Genomic DNA, 23,649 nt, shown 5'->3' with positions numbered 1-23,649 from the left:
GCCAATAATTTCCATCTATTGTCTATTCCATTTGCACAACAGCATGTGAAATTGATTGTCAATCAGTGTTGTTGACAGTGTTGGACAGTTTGATCTCACAGAAGTTTGATTTACTTGGGAGTTATATTCTGTTGTTTAAGTGTTCCCTTTATTTTTTTGAGCAGTGTATATATACACACATTATATATACTGTGTGTATATGTATGTGTGTGTATATATATATATATATATATATATATATATATATATATACACACACAGTACAGACCAAAGGTTTGGACACACATTCTCATTTAAAGATTTTTCTGTATCTTCATGACTATGAAAGTTGTACGTTCACACTGAAGGCATCAAAACTATGAATTAACAGATGTGTAATTATATACTTAACAAAAAAGTGTGAAACAACTGAAAATATGTCTTATATTCTAGGTTCTTCAAAGTAGCCACCTTTTGCTATGATGACTGCTTTGCACACTCTTGGCGTTCTCTTGATGAGCTTCAAGAGGTAGTCATCAGAAAAGGTTTTCACTTCACAGGTGTGCCCTGTCAGGTTTAATAAGTGGGATTTCTTACCTTATAAATGGGGTTGGGACCATCTGTTGTGTTGTGCAGAAGTCTGGTGGATAGACAGCTGATAGTCCTACTGAATAGACTGTTAGCTGCTTTTTTCTTGCCATAATACAAATTCTAAGTAAAGAAAAACAAGTGGCCATCATTACTTTAAGAAATGAAGGTCAGTCAGTCTGAAAAATTGGGAAAACTTTGAAAGTGTCCCCAAGTGCAGTTGCAAAAACCATCAAGCGCTACAAAGAAACTGGCTCACATGAGGACCGCCCCAGGAAAGGAAGACCAAGAGTCACCTCTGCTTCTGAGGATAACTTTATCCGAGTCACCAGCCTCAGAAATCGCCGGTTAACAGCAGCTCAGATTAGAGACCAGGTCAATGCCACACAGAGTTCTAGCAGCAGACACATCTCTACAACAACTGTTAAGAGGAGACTTTGTGCAGCAGGCCTTCATAGTAAACTAGCTGCTAGGAAACCACTGCTAAGGACAGGCAACAAGCAGAAGAGACTTGTTTGGGCTAAAGAACACAAGGAATGGACATTAGACCAGTGGAAATCTGTGCTTTTGTCTGATGAGTCCAAATTTAAGATCTTTGGTTCCAACTACCGTGTCTTTGTGCGACGCAGAAAAGGTGAACGGATGGACTCTACATGCCTGGTTCGCACCGTGAAGCATGGAGGAGGAGGTGTGATGGTGTGGGGGTGCTTTGCTGGTGACGCTGTTGGGGATTTATTCAAAATTGAAGGCATACTGAACCAGCATGGCTACCACAGCATCTTGCAGCGGCATGCTATTCCATCCGGTTTGCGTTTAGTTGGACCATCATTTATTTTTCAACATGACAATGACCCCAAACACACCTCCAGGCTGTGTAAGGGCTATTTGACCAAGAGGGAGAGTGATGGGGTGCTACGCCAGATGACCTGGCCTCCACCGTCACCAGACCTGAACCCAATCGAGATGGTTTGGGGTGATCTGGACCGCAGAGTGAAGGCAAAAGGGCCAACAAGTGCTAAGCATCTCTGGGAACTCCTTCAAGATTGTTGGAAGACCATTTCCGGTGACTACCTCTTGAAGCTCATCAAGAGAATGCCAAGAGTGTGCAAAGCAGTCATCAAACCAAAGTTGGCTACTCTGAAGAACCTAGAATATAAGACATATTTTCAGTTGTTTCACACTTTTTTGTTAAGTATATAATTCCACATGTGTTAATTCATAGTTTTGATGCCTTCAGTGTGAATGTACAATTTTCAAAGCCATGAAAATACAGAAAAATCTTTAAATGAGAAGGTGTGTCCAAACTTTTGGTCTGTACTGTATATATGTGTGTTATTATATAATAATTTGTATATATATATATTAGGCACACGCATCTCTCTCTGGGTGAGTGTATCTCTATGTATAACATATGCATCTCTCTATATCATCAATATATATATAGAGAGAGAGAGAAAGATAAGTTAGATAGCCACACAAGTCTATTGAATATAGTTTGAAGATATGCCAAACTTATTTTTCAGACGCTTCGTTGGGGGACACAGGAACCATGTGTTAACCATGTTTCCACCTGGAGCTTTTTTTTTTAAGTTGTATTCTTAGTGTCAGCCTCCAGGTGGCAGCATGTTAAATCATGATTCTGATGTCCCCCCAATGAAGTTCTACGAAAGAGATTTTACGGTGGGTATCAAAAATTCCTTATTTCTGGGTATATCATTTGGATGATTGCTAGTTTGTACTTAATTCATAGATTACCCTGCGTAACATAGTTGAGTATTTTTATAATTCCATTTTTTTCTTTCCCTATTGTAAAGTCATCCCTAGTTACAGCCTGTATTCAATGCAAGGCTTGCTGTCTTTGGAAACCCCTTTTTGTAAATGCCTGGTGGGCCAACATACAGTTCATAAATAATATTGGGGGAAATTATCTTTCAAGTCAGCAGAATTACAACAGACAGCTCTGAGCTCCGGTCTATTGCACCGATTGTAACCTGGATCACCATTGCAGAAGATAAGAAATGAAGTGTAGTCAGTCCACCACAAGAAAAAAGAAATGCATCAAGAAATGAAATGTATTTGCAAAGTCACTAATCTTTTTATGTAGATTCATTGTAAGACATGCGCTTTGAAGCATATGTTTAAAATATGTAGTCCTTCACTAAGCATAGTCATATTATATAGATTCAATAAAATGCAAATAATGAAATCAGATCTAAAAAGAGTCCTGTCGATAGGGGTTGGTAAAGTTCAAGACTTTGTAGTTTTTGGACCTTGGTTGATTGGGAAATGAAATCACTATATGAAGTGATGCACAAGGAACTTACTCTGTAACATGGATCTGTAATGAGCGAGGAATTGGTGCAAAATCTATTGGGGCATGAAGCTGGCAATATCTGTGTTTACCTATGGGAACTGTAGTCATTTATAAGGCAAGACATTGATGTCGTATCTGACTAGATTGCCATCAGTGTAGGGGCTCCTGTACATTGGGTGACCTGTGGCGGACACAGACCAGCTACATGTTTGCCTGTCATTTAGGGCTCATGCAGACGCGCGTATATATCTGACGTGTGCTAGCTGATTTGGATTGTGTGCTATTCAATAGTGCTGTTCAGATGAACAATTTTTTTTTCTCGGTCCAACTGTTTTTAACAAAAAAAAATGGCCACATGCACTACTTTCTACTGAGTCTCGGATGAGATTCGCCCATTCAAGTCTATGGGTACGTGAAGAAAATCAGATGCCATACGGAAGATCTGAGTACCATCTGATTGTTACAGATCCATTTCTATTCTAAAGCTAGGAAACTGTATTTAATCATGCACATTTTTTATGTTATATGAAAATGGATCGCGCATGGATATCACACGGGTAGAACATGGACGTAAAAAACGGACACCTGGATGAAAATCTGATGACAATTACAAAAAAAGTCTGAATTTTCTAGGTGAAACTTGGACGATTTTTCAGCCGTCCTTAAAAAGCACTCACTATCTTTTTTTATTCTTTAAATGTGTGTGCACGTAATGTAGTGTGAATGTATAATATACTCACCTACCGCAGCTTTCACCAGTGTCCAGAGCCTTCTTCTCTGTGAAGTCACGCTGCCTGACCCCCGGATATCGATTTTACAATGTAAGCCTATGGAGCATCAGAACGATACTCCATAGGCTTTCATAAGGCTTTCATTGTAAAATTGACTTCAGGCTCATGCATAGCACATAGAACGAGCCGGCTAGTCCTAATTGCGGTGACATCATTGAGAAGTAGAGGAAAACTGCAGTGTACACCGGAGAGAGTGGTGGTAGGTGAGTACATAAATGCACTCACACTGCATTACATGCATGTGTACACACCTTTAATGAATAAAAATGTAGTGGGAGTGCTGCTTAAATATCCTGATTAGACACTCTTCCAATCAATATTAGATTGTTCTGTGCTGATGTGCTGCCGAGAACAATGATTTTAAAGCAAGCTTAAAAATCCTTTCACCTGACGAATGAGCGTTTTGCTTGATCTTCAGGTGATCGCCTGTTTACACTGCACGATTATCAGGAAATGAGCATTCGTTCACCATAACTGACCAGGGTGAATGCACCTTAATCCATTGAAAACCCCATTGACAGGAAGGTATTTTACATTCATATCATGAGAGATTGGATAAGGGAAAAAACTTTGTATTTATTTTCATTTCCACAGATCAAGGCTCTGGATTTTGTGTGACTGGCAAAATAGAAGCTGGCTATATCCAGGCTGGTGACCGCTTACTAGTGATGCCCCCTAATGAGACCTGCACAGTGAAGGGTGAGTAGCTAGACATGGCTGAAGTCTGTTATGGAAGATACCCTGGCTCGCTTCTCACAGCATCTGTTTTGGGACGGCTTCTGAAAGCCCTTTCTGCACCTGAAACTAGAACGCGCTGTCAAACTGATACTGACTGTTGAATAATTTATCCAAAACCTTGAAACGAATTTCCTCACAGGTGACTGTGTCTGAACATTTCTGGGGCTAGATGTTTGAGACATTTCACTTGATGCTTGAGGCTTCTTTTTCTCACGCCATGGTATGATTCCCCCATTGATTTATTAGTCATCTTGTTTATACACCGCTTCTTTGATTAGTACCTCTTTGCATCACGCTGCACTCATCCTAACAGTATGATAGAGAGGGGTTATGTTTTGGATTTAAGGTCCTAAAAATAAAACGTATGTACTTTGTATTTGATCATTTTGAAAGTCTGATATTTCTTACGTCGTCAGCAATATAAGTGCAAGCTTGTCAAGTTAAAGGGGTTTTCCCATCTCAGCATTTATGGCTGACACGTGAATATCTGTCTGTATGTCTGCAACATACGAATGGGTTATGAAAACGGGTAGCAGCCAGGGTTGTATAAAATGGACAGACTCCTAAAATATATAATAAATTGGGTACAGCAGTTCAATGCAGTTTGTGGGGAATATTTTTTCATAAGAATTTGGGAAAGTTATGAAATGTCGTATAAATGTCTGTCCTATTCCTGATCTAAGGGTCTAGACTTTTAGCCGAGATGAATCTGTACTACAGTAAATTTATCAATTAAATATATGAGCCATGTATGATGGAGTTGTGGAGTCGGTGTCATGGAAATTGAGGAGTCGGAGGTTTGGCTTACCCACTCCACAGCCCTGGTAGCAGCGCTGCACTGTTTCCATACAGCGGGTACAGAAAGTATTCAGACCCCTTTAAATTTTTCACGCTTTGTTTCATTGCAGCCATTTGGTAAATTCTAAAAAATTCATTTTTTTTCCTTATTAAAGTACACTGTGCACCCCATCTTGACTGAAAAAAAAAGAAATGTAGAAATTTTTGCTAATTTGTTAAATAAGAAAAACTGAAATATCACATGGTCATAAGTATTCAGACCCTTTGCTCAGTATTCAGTGGAAGCACCCTTTTGAGCTAGTACAGCCATGAGTCTTCTTGGGAATGGTGCAACAAGTTTTTCACACCTGGATTTGGGGATCCTCTGCCATTCTTCCTTGCAGATCCTCTCCAGTTCCGTCAGGTTGGATGGTGAATGTTGGTGTACAGCCATTTTCAGGTCTCTCCAGAGATGCTCAATTGGGTTTAGGTCAGGGCTCTGGCTGGGCCAGTCAAGAATGGTCAGAGTTGTTCTGAAGGCACTCCTTTGTTATTTTAGCTGTGTGCTTAGAGGTCATTGTCTTGTTGGAAGGTGAACCTTCGGCCAAGTATGAGGTCCAGAGCACTCGGGAAGAGGTTTTCATCCAGGATATCTCTGTACTTGGCCGCATTCATGTTTCCTTCAATTGCAACCAGTTGTCCTGTTCCTGCAGCTGAAAAACACCCCCATAGCATGATGCTGCCACCACCATGTTTCACTGTTGGGATGTATTGGGCAGGTGATGAGCAGTACCTGGTTTTCTACACATATCGCTTAGAATTATCACCAAAAAGTTCTATCTTCGTCTCATCAGTCCAGAGAATCTTATTTCTCATAGTCTGGGAGTCCTTCATGTGTTTTTGAGCAAACTCTATGCGGTCTTTCATATGTCTTTCACTGAGGAGAGGCTTCCGTCAGGCCACTCTGCCATAAAGACTAGACTGGTGGAGGGCTGCAGTGTTAGTTTACTTTGTGGAACTTTCTCCCATCTCCCTACTGCATCTTTGGAGCTCAGCCACAATGATCTTGGGGTTCTTCTTTACCTCTCTCACCAAGGCTCTTCTCCCACGATTGCTCAGTTTGGCTACACGGCCAGGTCTAGGAAGACTTCTGGTGGTCCCAAACTTCTTCCATTTAAGGATTATGGAGGCCACTGTGCTCTTAGGAACCTTGAGTAATGCAGAAATTCTTTTATAACCTTGGCCAGATCTGTTCCTTGCCACAATTCTGTCACTGAGCTCCTTGAGCAGTTCCTTTAAGCTCATGATTCTCATTTGGTCTGACATGCACTGTGAGCTGTGAGGTCTTGTATAGACAGGTGTGTGCCTTTCCAAATCAAGTCCTACCAGTTTAATTAAACACAGCTGGACTCCAATGAAGGAGTAGAACCATCTCAAGGAGGATCACAAGGAAATGGGACAGCATGTTACTTAAATATGAGTGTCTGAGCAAAGGGTCTGAATACTTATGACCATGTGATATTTCAGTTTTTATTTTTTAATAAATTTGCAAAAATTTCTACATTTCTGTTTTTTTTTTTCAGTCAAGATGGGGTGCAGAGTGTACTTTTAATGAGAAAAGAAATGAACTTTTTAGAATTTACCAAATGGCTGCAATGAAACAGAGTGAAAAATTTAAAAGGGTCTGAATACTTTCCATACCCACTGTAGCTCTCGTTGCTATCTCAGCCATTCATAGTCACAAGGAAGTGAATAACCTTACAGGCACAAATTCCACATTGTTCTGAAGTTATGAATTGATTAAACGCCTTTCCATATAACTCCATGTAAAAATCCAGTTCACATAGAGCAGATAAAATCTGCACAAAAATCAGTGTATGGTTCCGTATTTTCAAATCAACACCATTCTCCTTCTTGAGTCACCTTTCGAAATGACGCTTTTATTAGACCCGGTTGAAATCTGCAGAAATGTTTTGCCATGTGTGACCATAGCCTACAGATATTGTAAACCACCCTAGGCTTTAGTTTTATTTTATTTCTACTGTACTGATCAAAAGTTTAGACACACCTGTTCAAACATAGGTTTTCCTTGCTCTTATTGGAATGTACACATTGTAGATCTTGACTGAAGGCAGCAAAATCACAAGGGAACACATAGAAAAAAGGAGGAAAGCAACACGTGTGAAACAAATCAGAATGTGATAAATCTTAGAGCCCTCAAAGTACCCCCTTATTCTGATGACTGCTTTACACTCCCTTGGTATTCTTCATCAGGTAGTCCCTTAGAATGGCTTGAAAGCGTTCCTAGAGGTGCTGAGCACTTGGTGGCTGCTTTGACTTCCCAAACTATCTGTTCGGTCGGTGTCAGGTGATTGTGGCCATGTCACAGACGCAGCACTCTAACTGCAGATATGTTATGGATCATGGTCCTGTTGCATCACAAATGATGTTCCCAGTAAGTGCAAAGCAGATAGGATGATATGTCATTTTAGAAAGCTGTGGTAGCCATGCTGGGTAAGTGTGCCTTTAATTTGGAATAGATCTTCAACAGCGTAATAAGCAAAGCACCCCAATACCATCGCATCACATTGGGCACCACACATGTAGAGGCCATCTACTCACCTTTTCTGCATCTCACAAAGTCATGACTTTTTTTTTTTTTTTACCAAAAATCTCAAATTTTTACTTCTCAGAGTACAGATTTCTATTGATCTAATATCCAGTCCTTCTGTTGTTAGTCTCTTCTTGTTTGCTGTCCTCAGTAGTGGCTTCTTTGCAGCAATTTGACCATTGAGGTTTCTCTGTCTCTTCTATGGAGAGTTGATGTTGAAATGTGTCTATTTCTTAGTGCCTGTGCATCATTTATGAGGGCTGTTATTTAAGGTGCAGTCAGTTTGCAGTTTGTGAGGCTTGTAATTCTAATAAACTTATTCGCTGCATAAGGGGTCATTCTTGGTCTTTCTTTCCTGATTCGTTCCACACGAGAGCCAGTTTCATCATAGCGACTGATGGTATTCATGAATGCACTTGAGGTTACCTTCAAGGTTCTAGCAATTTTCTGGATTGACTGACCACCTTGTCTTAAGTGACAGTCCATTGTTACTTTCTCTTTGCTTAGTTGATTGGTTCTTGCCATATCATGTCTTTGAGCAGTTTTGGAATAGGGCTCAGCACTGTATGGAGCTGTGTACCAACACTGCCTCTACAAAACACACCTTCTGAAGGCCAGTGATTGCACAGATGAACTCTTGACGAGGCTTACCTGTTCATTGGAAGCCATTGCAGGTGACTACCTGAAGAAGCTCATCTCTAGTGTCAGGAATGGATGAGGCTTTAGTAATAAATAGCAGTACATTTCACATCATTTTCCAGAGCAGTTTAGGAAATGAAACCTGACCTGTGATTGGTTCTATATTCAGTTTTTTTTTGGTCACGTAGTCTGGATAAATATTTCCTAGGAGATGTGAGGGATTTAGGGGGATTACTGGGTTTCTGTTTCAGAAACATAGGCCAGAAACCATTTAATATGGCTGATATAGATATTTGAGAATCATGTACATACCTCCACAGGAACTGAAGTAATAGAAGTTTGGAGCACAAACAGAACAATAAAAAACCTGAACATTTATGATTGTTCTAAAAAGATAAGCCCTGCTCATTTAAGATTTAACCCCAATTATGTAAAATGTGGCTTTATATGCTTGTGTATAAGTGACTGGCAATCCATGTAAGACTAAGAAGTGGTAGTCTTGAGACAAGGATTCAGAAACAATTGCATGTCTTGTTTTAGTTGAGTCCATAAGGTCTAGTGTAACTAGTGTCCTGATTATCCATGTGCCTTTCTAAGCTTTATTGGAGTTTCATAGAGAAGCCTGTTATATGTAGGTAGAGGGGCCAGTCTTCTGCTTCTTGCTTTGGAGGTGTATGTGAATTTCTAACAGGGAAAATATATATATTTTCTACTGTGTTAGCCAGTAGATAGAAAAATATTTAGATTTGAGAGTCCTCAGTGGTTGATACCTTTTAATGGCTGACTGAAAAGATGCTAACAAGTTGCAAACTTTCAAGACTACGCAGGTCTCTTCATCAGGCTAGTATAATGCAAAATCTGAAGAGTCACATATTTATGCACAATAAGACATATAAATAATGCAATAGATGACAGTTGACGGAAAGCAGAGTTATTACTATGGGAGAGAGAAACCATTCTGGCTATAAATATTTTTAGCAGTTAATAGATAAGGAGTGTGAAGGTTTTTTTGCCCTGTGACTAGGTCCAGTGTTATGATGACCTTACAAGTCTGATGGGCACATTCCTTAGTTAATGTAGAATGACATAAATCCATGCGACACATTCATTCCTGCTCTGCAGGTGTCAAAGGTCACCATCAGTTTATATTCTGAGATTCTTCTTTCTCTCTGAGATTTGAAGTTACCTTTTAATACCAGTAATTTCATGTCTTTGATGCTGTGATCAGGGGAACAAAAATGCTTGGCTACAGGTAGATGTATTCTTTTTTCTTTTATTGTGTGGTGATGATGATTCATCCTTGTCCTAAGTTTTTGCCCTGTCTCCCCTACATAAAGACCCCCAGCTGGACATTTGGTACATATAATTAAGTACACTACGTTAGATGTGATAACTACCGCTGAAAGTACCTGGGATCTTGTAGTCCTGATGTGAGTCTGTTGGGGATCTTTATCTTGTCTGTGGTCGTTATAAATGGACAGGTTTTACATTTTTTTCTGGTTGCAGGGAAAGGTACCTGTAGCTGGTGCAGATGACAGGGAGCTACTAATCGCTTTTTGTACAATTGTTAGAAATGTGTTGTGTGCCTCTAGTGCCCTCTATTGAAAACATTTGTAATGGCAGTTGAAGAAGATTTCTTAACCTTGAAGAGACTTATGATTTGAGATGTGCCATGCTACACCATTAGGTTATGTGCACTCAATTCTTTTTCTGACAGATTCCGCCCTTTACCTGCCTGAAAAAGCGCCACAAATTGGCCTTTAAAATTAGTATAATGCACAGCAATGTCAAAACGACATCGCTGTGCACATGTTCTGTCTTGTGTTATTTATTTTAACCATTTCAGGGTGCTGAAGCCTTGACATGGTTAAAAGACGTGACAGACTCATTCTTTGGGCGGCTTCCACTGGGAAGCTGCTCGCTGTTTATACGTCACAGTATAGAGTGAAATACACTGGCGGTGGAGCCGCCACAAGAACAGCAGCAATACCGCCTACAAAGCCGCTATAGGAAAATGTCCGCCGGCGTTCTGAAGCTGCTTCGCCTGGGAAAACTCGGCCACTGCACCTACAAAATAAAATGCAGTGTGCACATAGCCTTACTGAACTGTATGCTGGTATCCAGGATTTATACTAATGGACTCGCCTAGAATGTTGGTTTATTTATTTTTTTTGCTAGTCCGTAGCTGATTATTTTGTTTTCCAGTGTTATGTGATTAAAGATTATTCATTGTAAAATGAAAAGTTCTGTAACTACAGTTGGTGTATCCGTTCTTAGCATTTCCAAGATCACTGCTTGCAGACAATGAATTGAAGAAACCTCCATCATGATTACTTGCCCCTGATCTATGACTTGTGAAGTGCATGCGATGTCTCTTTACTACCGGTGTCCATTAAACAGTATCAGGTCTGGTTTTCAGCCTGCATTTGCAAGGCACCGTGCACATTGAATCGCAGCGTCTCAGTACGGGTATACAGGACTGTAAAGATGTACCAAGCTTTTCCAATGAGTGGAGGTTTGTTGAATACCACTGTATATAGGAGCTCTCTATGAAGCCGGGTGCTGCCTGCAGTGAATGCCCCTTTTCTCGGGCACATATTGCTGTCGCATAGGTTTTCATTGTAACTGAAATACAATGACTCATGTATCACATTTGGCCCAGAGAAAACCTTGTGGTTCTTGCATCCAGCAATAATGTTCTATTCTTACTCATTTCCAGGAATCACATTACATGATGAAGCAGTTGATTGGGCCGCTGCCGGCGATCACGTTAGTCTCACTTTGACCGGTGTGGATATCATCAAGATCAAGTAAGTGCTCATCAATCAGTGTCTGACTCAGCAGCAGTTTCAGGACATCGTGAAGAGGGTGTAGTCTCTGAGAGTTGAGTGGTTTTATTTTTAGACAGAATTGACTGTTACTTAAAATTTGTCAATTATTAATGAAACCGGGTCTGAAACTGATCTCCCGTAAACAGGAACACATTACTCTGCAGTTCTCAGCCAGAAGACATCAGTTGTCACCACATTGCAACCTTTGCAGAACTCTGCACCTGGGTGTGGTATTCCCTCTTGTAGCTTTTCAGTCATGTTAGTGGCTTCTTCGTTTGCATTGCGGTTACCAGTGAATTGGACTCTGATTTTGGAATTGTCCTGCGGTCAAGAGCTGTTAGATGCTCGATAGATCTCGACGTCACATTTAATGTCATTGGTTTACAATGTCTTATTCACAGCGTTTCATTTAGTGTTTCCTCTCCCAATTCAATCCGTCTGGTATCCTTGCAATATTGGGTATAGAGCTCCAAAAGTTTCTCCAGAATCCCACTTTTGTATTTTAGCAACTTATGACTAGGCACAGATTGTAGAAAGAAACTCACCTCTAGGACCCATACTTATCAGATGTTTATGGGACATCCTATTGATATCATATAAATGTGTAAGGGTATGTGCACACTGAATTTTCCTGAAACGTTTTTGGTGCAGAAACTAAGCGGACACTCTCAAAATCCTTCTAAAAACTCAAAGCGTTTCCGCTCCAAAAACTCAGCAAAGAAAACTTTGTGTATATGTCCTTAGAGTATGTGCACTCACCATCTTTGTCAGACAGATTCCACTTGAAAAAGCGCCGCAAAAAATGAGCATAATGCACAGCACTGTCAAAACGACATTGCTGTGCGCTTTTTCTGTCTTATGTCACTTCTTTTAATCGCTTTAGGGTTCAAAAGCCTTAAAGCTGTGAAAAGAAATACCATGTTCATTCTTCAAGTGGTTATGTTTAGAAGCTGCCCGCTTTATATACTTAAAAATATAGCGCAAAACGACTAAAAAACAGCCAGCGAAGACGTTACAAGACATCAGCCGCCGGGGTTTTGCTGAAGCTTAAAGACTCTTTTGTGCATGTACCCTATGGTTGGAATACCATTATGGTTCCTTAGTAGTGGTATTAGTAGTATTAAATACAGGTTGTATTATATGCTGCCTAGAACATCATACAATCCTCAATTTTTGAATTAAAACAATCTTCACAATTCGCAATAGTCTTTATGTATATAACCTGCAGCAACACCTACAATAAGTGCTAATAAAGGTGCATTTTGGCAGTCACCTGTTACCTCGGCTTATCCCACGCATAGAATATTCTGTCCAATTACAGCCCCTTTCTCATCTTTTCATTACTCCTATAGTAAAAACATGGGTGCTTTCAACCTCTTTTGATGCAGAAATAAAATACCAGATAAGGGTTGGTGACACATAAGCCGAAAAAGGACTGTTCGTTACAACAATACATATACAGCAATAATCGATTAACAACAGTTTCGGTACCGAAAAATGAAATAATTCAAGAACATACTGACCTGTATGAACCCAATGTGTCGCAGGCATTTCAGTAAGTGTATACCATATGCCAATCTCCTAACTACAGTAATACGTCGCACCCTTTGAAGTGGCAAGCAGGTTTCCTGATTAGAAAAACCATTAGATTGTCGAAGATCAACCAAATCAAAGACACAGGTTTCAAGGGTTTTGTGTATGGTTTGTCACTAATAAGGAATCACTATCTTGTAATCGCTGAATTTTTGAATGTGTCCTATAGATAAAAAGTTTTTGCTCTATTAATCTGTACATTGATGTTATTGCCAACCGATATGTAACATATGTATGGCCGTCTGTAGTCATTTGTGATGATTAGAGATGAGCGAGTCCAAACTTAAAAGTTCGGGGTTCGTACCAGGCAGTTAGTGCCTGGTGCTAAACGACAAACACGGACTTCTCCCAGACATCCGTTGCAATGTTCAGAGTTCTGGGGGAAGTCCGTTTCAGAGGAGAGAGAGAATTTTCTAGCTCAAAAGTCCAGGTCCCCATTGTTTTCAATGAGGTTCTAGTTCATGTTCGAGTACAGTTCTGGTATCCAAATTTTGGAATAAAGATTGAGTCTGGTACCAGAACCCAAACTTCCACGGGTCCGCTCATCCCTAGTGATGATCAGTGTTGTTAAAGCCTTCCTACACTTCTGAACTCTGTATCATGGGGTTTGTGAATACTCTTTTTTCTTTTGCAGTGTGGGCTATGTGTTTTGCAGTCCTAGTGAACCTATCAGAGCAAGTACACGATTCCGGGCCAGAGTTCTCATCTTTAATTTTGATATTCCTGTAACACAGGGATTCCCAGTAAGTATTTGTTCTTGCATGCTTAGTCCTAGACCAAGGTTACTTAATGACTCCTTTAGTGCTTTGATGTCTAGCTAGTTGCCAATAGTTTATTGTAGACTGTTCCTTAGTGCTATTACCCACTGATTGTTAAATCATGCATTTTTTTTCTTTCCCCATGTAGGTTATTATACATTACCAAACTGTGAGTGAGCCTGCCACCATCAGGAAGCTGATTAGTGTCCTACACAAGGGCACAGGAGAAGTGGTGAAGAAAAAGCCAAAGTAAGATGTGGTCAATGTCCTGCACTGTCCTATACTGTACTGTATAGAAGATCACACAGAGTACTGTGTGTATAAGTATGTGGATGTGTGTGTATACATATACACACAGTACTCTGCAAATGTAGGCAGGTGTGGAAAAAAAATTAAAAATGCTTGAAAAAATGGAATAACAGATTATTTTGCCTTTGCCTTCAAAACGGCATCAGTTTTTCTAGGGACTCTTACTTGCACACAGTTTTTGAAGGAACTCCACAGGGAGGTTGTTCCAAACATCTTGGAGAATTGACCACAGATCTTCTGTGGATGTAGGCTTGCACAAATCCTTCTGTCTCTTCATGTAATCTCAGACACACTCCATGATGTTGAGATCGGGGCCCTGCAGGGGCTATATCATCACCTCTGCGACTCCTTCTTGGCTGAAGATATGTGTTAATGACCTTAACTATATGTTTGGGGTCGTTGTCCTGCTGCAGAATTAATTTGCTGCCAGTCAGGTGCCTCCTTGATGGCATTGCATGATGGATAAGTATCTGCATGCATTTCTCAGCATTCAGGACGCCATAAATCTTGACCAGATCCCTTGAGCAGACAAAACTTATTATTGTGCCTGTCTCTAGCCCTTTGGCGAAAAAAACTGCTTTCTATTCCAGCCAAATATTTCACATTTTGACTCATCAGCCCAGAGCACTTGCTGCCATTTTTCTGCATCCAAGTTCCTATGTTTTCATGCATGGTTGACTTGCTTAAAGGGAACAGTCACCTGAAAAACTCTATTAACCTTCCGGTATGGTGTTAATCTGCAGCTTAATAGCGTTGTGAACTTGCCTGGCACTTAGACCAACGCTGCTGAGAGGAAATGAACTGATGGCACTGCTGAACATCTACTGATTTTGATGTGAAATAAGCATGATGTATCTTTCAGGTGCTGCACTACGTTTCCTTGGATGTCCACTGCGTTTAAGGGCCTCAGCGTTGCCTATTTCTTGGTGTTTCTTCAAAAGAGCTTGAATAGGACATTTTGAAACCCCAATCTTCTTTTAAACCTTTACCTGGGGGATAACTTGCTGATGCGGTGCATCTACATTGTGTCTTGTTGCTGTGCTCAGTCTTGCATATGTATGACCTTTGACATGAAAATGTCTTCGACAACCTCACCTTTGTAGCAGAGTTTAACTGATCCTCACCCAGTTTTAAGCCTTGTTCACAACTATTCCTTTTTCAGTTAATGATTGTGTTTCAACTACATGTGAAGATGCTGATCTTTATCACCTGTTTGGTATAATAGGTTACTCATACTCCTACCTAGAATTCTATAAATCCCTAACTTTGTGCAAGTGTATGTAGAAGAATTGATGTCGTTTTGAAGGCAAAAGTGTGAATTCACCAAATATTGATTTTAATTTTTCATTTCTCCTTTGTTCATTTACTTTGCATTGTTAATTTACAAAAATAAAATATTAACATCTGTATTTTTTTAAATCATTCTTACTTTGTAGAAGTTTTTCCACACCTGCCTGACACTTTTGCACAATAGTGTTTGTCTACATATAGATAGATATATCTATATATAAATCCGTACACCATACATTATATATACCGCATTTTTCGGACTAGAAGATGCACTCTTTTCCTCCAAAATCTTAGTCAGAATGTTGGGAATGTATGTGTATATATGGGTGGAAAGCTTATCGTCCACGTCTAATTCATGGTTTATTGGAGGATGATCCAGACAGGCGGCTGCAATTTAGTGTTTGATAAATCTCCCCCTTCATAAACTTATTACACTTTCTGTCCACCTACTTTTTGGACCACCCTGTGTAATATATATATATATATATATTAGTACAGACCAAAAGTTTGGACACACCTTCTCATTTAAAGATTTTTCGGTATTTTCATGACTATGAAAATTGTACATTCACACTGAAGGCATCAAAACTATGAATTAACACATGTGGAATTATATACTTAACAAAAAAGTGTGAAACTACTGAAAATATGTCTTATATTCTAGGTTCTTCAAAGTAGCCACCTTTTGCTTTGATGACTGCTTTGCGCACTCTTGGCATTCTCTTGATGAGCTTCAAGTGGTAGTCACCGGAAATGGTTTTCACTTCACAGGTGTGCCCTGTCGGGTTTAATAAGTGGGATTTCTTGTCTTATAAATGGGATTGGGAGCATCAGTTGTGTTGTACAGAAGTCTGGTGGATACACAGCTGATAGTCCTACTGAATAGACTGTTAGCTGCTTTTTTCTTGCCATAATACAAATTCTAAGTAAAGAAAAACAAGTGGCCATCATTACTTTAAGAAATGAAGGTCAGTCAGTGCGAAAAATTGGGAAAACTTTGAGAGTGTCCACAAGTGCAGCTGCAAAAACCATCAAGCTCTACAAAGAAACTGGCTCACATGAGGACCGCCCCAGGAAAGGAAGACCAAAAGTCACCTCTGCTTCTGAGGATAAGTTTATCCGAGTCACCAGCCTCAGAAATCGCAGGTTAACAGCAGCTCAGATTAGAGACCAGGTCAATGCCACACAGAGTTCTAGCAGCAGACACATCTCTACAACAACTGTTAAGAGGAGACTTTGTGCAGCAGGCCTTCATGGTAAAATAGCTGCTAGGAAACCACTACTAAGGACAGGCAACAAGCAGAAGAGACTTGTTTGGGCTAAAGAACACAAGGAATGGACATTAGACCAGTGGAAATCTGTGCTTTTGTCTGATGAGTCCAAATTTGAGATCTTTGGTTCCAACCACCGTGTCTTTGTGCGACGCAGAAAAGGTGAACGGATGGACTCTACATGCCTGGTTCCCACCGTGAAGCATGGAGGAGGTGGTGTGATGGTGTGGGGGTGCTTTGCGGGTGACACTGTTGGGGATTTATTCAAAATTGAAGGCATACTGAACCAGCATGGCTACCACAGCATCTTGCAGCGGCATGCTATTCCATCCGGTTTGCGTTTAGTTGGACCATCATTTATTTTTCAACAGGACAATGACCCCAAACACCCCTCCAGGCTGTGTAAGGGCTATTTGACCAAGAAGGAGAGTGATGGGGTGCTACGCCAGATGACCTGGCCTCCACAGTCACCAGACCTGAACCCAATCGAGATGGTTTGGGGTGAGCTGGACCGCAGAGTGAAGGCAAAAGGGCCAACAAGTGCTAAGCCTCTCTGGGAACTCCTTCAAGATTGTTGGAAGACCAATTCCGGTGACTACCTCTTGAAGCTCATCAAGAGAATGCCAAGAGTGTGCAAAGCAGTCATCAAAGCAAAAGGTGGCTACTTTGAAGAACCTAGAATATAAGACATATTTTCAGTTGTTTCACACTTTTTTGTTAAGTATATAATTCCACATGTGTTAATTCATAGTTTTGATGCCTTCAGTGTGAATGTACAATTTTTATAGTCATGAAAATACAGAAAAATCTTTAAATGAGAAGGTGTGTCCAAACTTTTGGTCTGTACTGTGTATATATATATATATATATATATATATATATATATAATCTCCAGTTTTTCATGTGGTTGTTTATATTTTCTTTTTAGATGTCTCACAAAAGGAATGAATGCCATTATAGAGCTCCAGACACAAAGACCTGTTGCTTTAGAATTATACAAAGACTTTAAAGAACTTGGCAGGTTCATGCTTCGGTACAGTGGCTCATCTATAGCAGCTGGAGTCGTCACAGAGGTCAGTTGCTGCTGTGCATTATTTTTGGTTCCCTGAATTACTTGTTCTGTTTCACTTGGATGATGTTTATACCAGCAGTATGCCAATTTGAGCACCTGGGATGTATCACAGCATAAGGGGTCCAAACATTTTCATTCTGAGAAGAAATATACCAATTTTTGCTACCACCATAATGGGCTTTTCCATACCACTTACGCATGCGCCATGAACAAATCAAGTGTTAATTTTCAGTGGTGCCAGAGTCCGCCATCAGGGTTCTTGTGGTTAATACATTGTACTGCACAAATAATGTTACTGGAGCCCATCAGGGCTCTGGTGTTCAACACATTGTATTCCACTAGTAATAATAGTTAAGGAATCCCTCCCATGAAGTTTATTTTTAATTAAATCTGGGTATATGTGCATTGTAGTGTGAGTGTGATAATATACTCTCCTAGTGACATCTTCTCCTGGATCCAGCGTCGTTCTGCTCCTCTTCTCAGTGATGTCACCACACTTCAGACTATCCGCTCACTCTATGCTCTATGCCTGAGCTGGAAGTGTCTATTACACTGTAACCCTGTGTAGTCTTGTTCTGATGCTCCATAGACTCGCATTGTAAAAGCAACTTCCGGGTCACGCAGAACGCAGTATGACGGAGAGTGTGAAGAGCAGTGATGTCACTGAGAAGAGGAGCAGAACGGTGTTGGATCCATGAGAAGGCGGCGGTGGGTGAGTATATTATCATACACACAAACATAATGTATAGACAGATTTAAAGGGTTTTTTTCACCAACAAAGTTAATTTTAATCAACAGATCTTGGAATAATAATAACTTCCACAATTGGATATGTTTAAAATTATTTTCCTATGCTGAGATAATCTTATAAATGTGCCCCTGCTGTGTCCTGTGTAATGGCTGTGTCTGACCATGTATGGAACATGGTCTGATCATACCACATCTCCTGGGCAGGGGAGGAAGCAAAAGAGTATACAGACAGGACAGCACAGGATCGCAGCTGATTCTTTCTTTGAAGTAAAACATTGATTAAAAATAGGCAGTGAAATGTTTTACCTCACAGAAAGACTCAGCTGTGATCCCCTGCTGTAATGTCTGTATTGTCTTTTGCTTCCCCCCCCTGCCCAGGAGCTGTGGTATGATCAGACCATGTTCCTGTACGGTCAGACACAGCCATTACACAGTACACAGCAGGGGCACATTTATAAGATTATCTCAGCACAGGAACATTTTTTAACACATCCAATTGTGGAAGTATTTATTATTTTTCCAAGATCTATTGATTAAAATGTACTTTATTCATGGGAAAACCCCTTTAATGAAGAAAAAAACTTAATGTGAGGGCTTCTTTAAGCCTCCTGATGGCCCAGTGTATATGAACTGGGAAGAAATGCTGAAGCAAGGATGAATTGATACATTGCTTATTAGGAGATAGTTAGTTATTTTGCAGCAGCTCGTTGTCTAGTGCTGCAATGAAATGTCAAACTAGAGTTGTTCACAGCCAATTGGCCCCAGTTGATCCATAGTGACACAGGTAGAATTCTAGATTGAAAGCTTGTTCATATGAGCATAATAAACATCTGTGTGATGTCCTACTTATGCAAAATGGTTAGCATATGGACAGATTACTGACCAATGCAAGACAAGGTGGTGATTACTGTGAACATTTTAATACATTGCCTCATGATCTGCATCTTAAACATTGTTGCACACTACTTTGATCCATAATCCCTTTTCAGATACTCGCACATTTTACGGAATAAAACTGATCTTGCACTTTTTACCATCTGCATTTTATGTGTCTTTCATGGATCTATTAAAAAAACACAGAAAACCAGATTTGGCCTTTTATTGTTAGTGTAAAAATCAGATTCCATATAGATTTAAAAAAAAACAGACATGGATGACCATGTGTTAAAAAAAAATTGTAGGTTTTTTTTCTGGATGAAAAACGAACCCAGCCTTAGGAAAAGTATTGATCCCTTTTTGTTGCTGTTAAGTAACTTTTCACCTCTTGTTATCTATATTAGGGTTCTGCTAGCCAACAATAAGATGTGTAAAAGCAATATTAATCAATAACATTTTAATACTAGATTAACTTATTAACTTACCCCTTTCTTACATGTGACTTACATGTACGCTGATGTAGTGGTTGTTTTGCACTCCTATGAAGCTCAGGTTCTAGCACTCTGTAATATGTAAAACTGCTCCCCCCTCTATCCCCAAAAGAGCCCAAAAATGTTTCGGAAAGACAAAACTTTAAATCGTCTTCTGTTTCTTATCCTCTTAATAAAAAAATAAATCAATGAAGCTGTGGAAAAGAGAGCAGCATGGCGAGAACTGTCCTACAAAGTATCCAAGGGTTGAACAACACAACTGAATGGATATAATCATCAGTAAATATAAAAATAAACCTATTCAAACACATACAAAATAAACATATTTGCTGTAGTCCTATCCATAAAGGTCTGATCTTTAAAAATAAATCATTATTTATCCAGCAGGATGAATGCTGAAAAAAAATGCTAGAAATGTCTTATTTTTTCACCTCCCCATAAAAATTAAAAAGCTATGGCTGTCAGAAAATGAAAACACAAACCAAGATTTTTTTTTTTTTTATTAAAGCTTTTTATTTTTAAAACATTAAAAATTAAAGTAGATCAATTTGATTTGACATCACTGAAATCATACTGACCTGCAGAATAAAGTCGCCAAGTTATTTTTACCACGCAGTAAATGTTAAAGTACAAGCATCCGTGGTGGAGTTACATTTATATTTTATGTTTTATTGTTTTTTTTTAGTGTAGGATATGGTTTATAGAATAGTGGCATTTAGTGGCAAGTTACAGGGCCCAATTTATCAAGTAGTTTGACAGAATTCTGGTATACAATTTCTTGAAATGTCACAAAATGTTTGTACAAATCAAAGCTGTGCAAAAATGTTTTGGCATTTTGATACCAGTCCTAGCTCTCTCCACTAAAGTGGGCAGAGCTGTGGCTGGAAAGGCATGGCCAAGCCCACCCGACAAATTCGTAATTTATGACGGTAACGCACGGTAGTGGAAAGATGTGTCAAACTCACTGAAGAGGCGCCTCTTAATCAATTTGTTTATTTCGTGAAGACTGGTGTGCAAGACACTAGCTTTAATGAATTGGGTCCAAAATTCTTCGGAAAAGCTCTTGCAGGGGGGAAGAGTTAATTGTCCAAGCAGCTAAGCAAGAGAAGATGCTTACTGTAGAACATATTGCTTAAAGAAGTTGTCCACTACTTGGACAACTCCTTGTCATACCCCACGCTTGGCCCCGAATAATTTTTTTTTAAAAAAAGCTTCTACTCATCTCCTGTGCTGTTGGCACTTGCGGTCCCGGGGCTCTCGTGCTGTTGTGACACGTGAGCCCGGCGCCCAACCAGCGCTGGCATCACTGTCCCCGCCTTCGTACAAATTGAACATGAAGAGGAAGTCAGAGATCAGTTGCAGCCCGGACTTCCTCCCTATGTTCAATTCGACAGGAGGCGGGGACAGCGACGCCAGCGCTGATTGGGTGCCAGGCTCACGCGTCGCAACAACCGCAGAGGACCGCAAGTGCCGATACCGCTGGAACGGCGCCAACACGGAAGCTGATTATAGGCTTTTTTATTTTATCGGGGCCAAACATTTAGATAAAGAAGGGTTGTCCCCTTTAAATAAACGGACAAAAACCCCTAGTTTTTCCTACAAGTCTTTCAGTCAAACTGTTTACAGTATTTTCTACATCTTAGTTTTATAACCATTACTTGGTTTCTGCAATGACCATCAATTGCAAAAAAAAGTATAAAATGGGACATATTAGAGTATGGGATTCTACAATGCTTCATGCGAAATAAAACCCGTGGCATAATCTGGGCCCTTCTGACTTGGATCTACAACATTAATTTCACTGTTAATGTAATGTACTGGTCACATAAAGCATTAAACATTTCTTTAGGCAATATGTCAATACATAAATAGGTCCATTGTGCGCTATGTAAATGGATATGATTGTGTAAATGGTCACTGAACCTCTACAATTTGGTTCCTGGAGTCAGAACTCCGAGATTTTACTATGAAAAATGACCGTAATACATTTAGCTGTGAGCAGTCATAGATTTGCCATTTCCACTTAGTCTTTTGGTTTAGGACAAGATTTATTCATTAGAATATGTCCACTTTCTATCGTTTCCAGTTCAGAAGTAAAAGTAGATTATTTTTTCTTTGCCAAAGTGTAGGATGTCATCTTTGGGGCCTTTTTAATGGCGCGGATAAGGCAATTTTTTTTTTCTTTTTACAATTTGGGGTGTCTGTGTTTATTTTGTTTATGGCACGTTGTATTGCTGGTAATGATTGTGCTGTATCATGCATTTCATATTCATTTGGAATTTTTTTTTTCATTATCAGATTAAAGAATAACACTTAACTTATTATGGAGACTTCTGCAACCAGTTGACTACATCCAGCTTGGCCGCCCAAGTTCTCCACCTTTAAAAAGTCTGATTGAAGACAAAAGTGCAATTAAAAAAACATAAAACCCGAGAGAGCCACTGTGGACCGTTACAAGAGGACTTCAGTCTCGTCATCTCCTAGAACAAAGAGCCAGGAAACCTCGTCCTGTGTCATCGTGAAGAACACCATACCATTAAAGCGTCTCTCCATCTCACTACCGTCCTGTATCATTAATGACTTGCAGCAACTTCTCATACAAAATGCTAAATTAATTTATATTAATAATTTTTCGGGACTTGGCATGCTGTTCATCTGAAACTGCCAGACACGTTTACAGTTCTCTTTTCTGAAATGTCTTTTCCTTTTAGTTTTTTTTTCTTTATATTAATGAGATTTGGTTTAAAATATTTAGCGCTGAATATAAATTGCTTATGTGCAGCGGAACAAAACGACAGGACAATTTTTTTTTTCTCAGAGCATGGGTGATCATTGAAAAGTGAGAAGAAATGGCAAGTTGCTGTGTGTGCCAATTTTATTATTTTACTAAGCGATCAACATGAATCTAAAATAGATGAATTAAAAGCCTTGGTTTGAGCATAACATATACATTGCGTGTGCATTTTAATTTGAGAAGATGGAATATTTTGACTTGAAAATGTATATAGAATTACCTGCTATGTTGGGGTGTGGCATCTATAAGCTGCATGTCTTTACACTAACCACCCAATTCTCAACCTATGTCTTACCATAGAATCGTAAATGGTCACTGTCATTTCATCAAACCTTGCATAAATTGATATTACATTTGAATATAAAAAACTTTGTAGTATATCTTATCAGAAAAATTAGCTTTTTTCTTCAGTTATTTGACCATTTTTCCTGTTCTCCTCTTCCAACCTCTTGAACTCACCATCCGCTCTGGGGAAAAAAAGACCTCAAATTCATCTTGGTTAAAGCCGGACAAACTGTTATCATTTGTGAGGTCCTATTATATTTTATGGATGGAGGAGGAGGAGTGAGGAATACGAAGCTCTGTGAAAGCTGGGCAGACACAGGCAGATTGAGCTGCAGCTTTAGTTAACTGTTCTTCTTCACTCCGGTGTAGGATTCACAGGTACACTGCTCAGTACTGTAGTATAATGTTTTCCATGCTGCTGCTGTTTCTTTCTTTATGGTACAGATAAAGAGAATTAGAAATCCATCTTTGTGTATTGTGTACAGAAAACCTCATAGAAGCTGGTCTCCAACCACCAACTCAGAGAGGAATAAAAAATAGACCCTGCAGAGGGGAAACCTGGTGAAGAATGAAAGATACAAGTAATCGAATGGCCAGAAATTGTGTTATTTCTCATTTACACACACACATACCAGTCTATTATGTAAAGCTACTTGAAACGACAGGTACAGTTTAAAGCAACAGCAGAGGACAATGCACAGCTACTTTTATGTTCAGAAGCTGCACATAACCATTTACGGCTGAACCTAACATTTTCTGAACTAATGTCTTCAGTTGACGATAGTAACCCTTTCAATGACAGCGGTTTAAGGGAATTTTGACTCCCGGATCTTTTTTGACATGTACAGATAAAACCTAAGTAACGCAATAAAAACTTTCTTTGTCTCAAACT

At 39.6% G+C, this 23,649-nt stretch overlaps 1 protein-coding gene across 2 annotated transcripts in view; it reads left to right on the top strand.

Moving 5' to 3' along the window:
• Window positions 1-22,470, top strand: part of HBS1L (HBS1 like translational GTPase) — a 99,928-nt gene extending 77,458 nt beyond the window's left edge. The window contains exons 13-18 of one of the 2 annotated variants that reach the window (XM_073671282.1): window positions 4,267-4,371; window positions 11,157-11,247; window positions 13,496-13,604; window positions 13,768-13,868; window positions 17,418-17,562; window positions 21,977-22,470. In XM_073671282.1, the coding sequence (XP_073527383.1) occupies window positions 4,267-4,371; window positions 11,157-11,247; window positions 13,496-13,604; window positions 13,768-13,868; window positions 17,418-17,562; window positions 21,977-21,988 (563 nt within the window). In that variant the 3' untranslated portion in view covers window positions 21,989-22,470. Of the gene's footprint in view, window positions 1-4,266; window positions 4,372-11,156; window positions 11,248-13,495; window positions 13,605-13,767; window positions 13,869-17,417; window positions 17,563-18,150; window positions 18,259-21,976 lie in introns of those variants that run through there. The other variant, XM_073671281.1, reaches the window with a different exon arrangement.
• The last annotated feature ends 1,179 nt before the right edge of the window (window positions 22,471-23,649 follow it).

This window comes from Phyllobates terribilis, unplaced genomic scaffold (assembly GCF_046119375.1).
Source record: "Phyllobates terribilis strain yellow unplaced genomic scaffold, ASM4611937v1 Scaffold_3__8_contigs__length_932513732, whole genome shotgun sequence".
NCBI classification, from domain to species: Eukaryota; Metazoa; Chordata; class Amphibia; order Anura; family Dendrobatidae; genus Phyllobates; species Phyllobates terribilis.
Note: the sequence above shows the minus strand (reverse complement) of the source record. Positions and strands in the feature narration are given on the sequence as shown.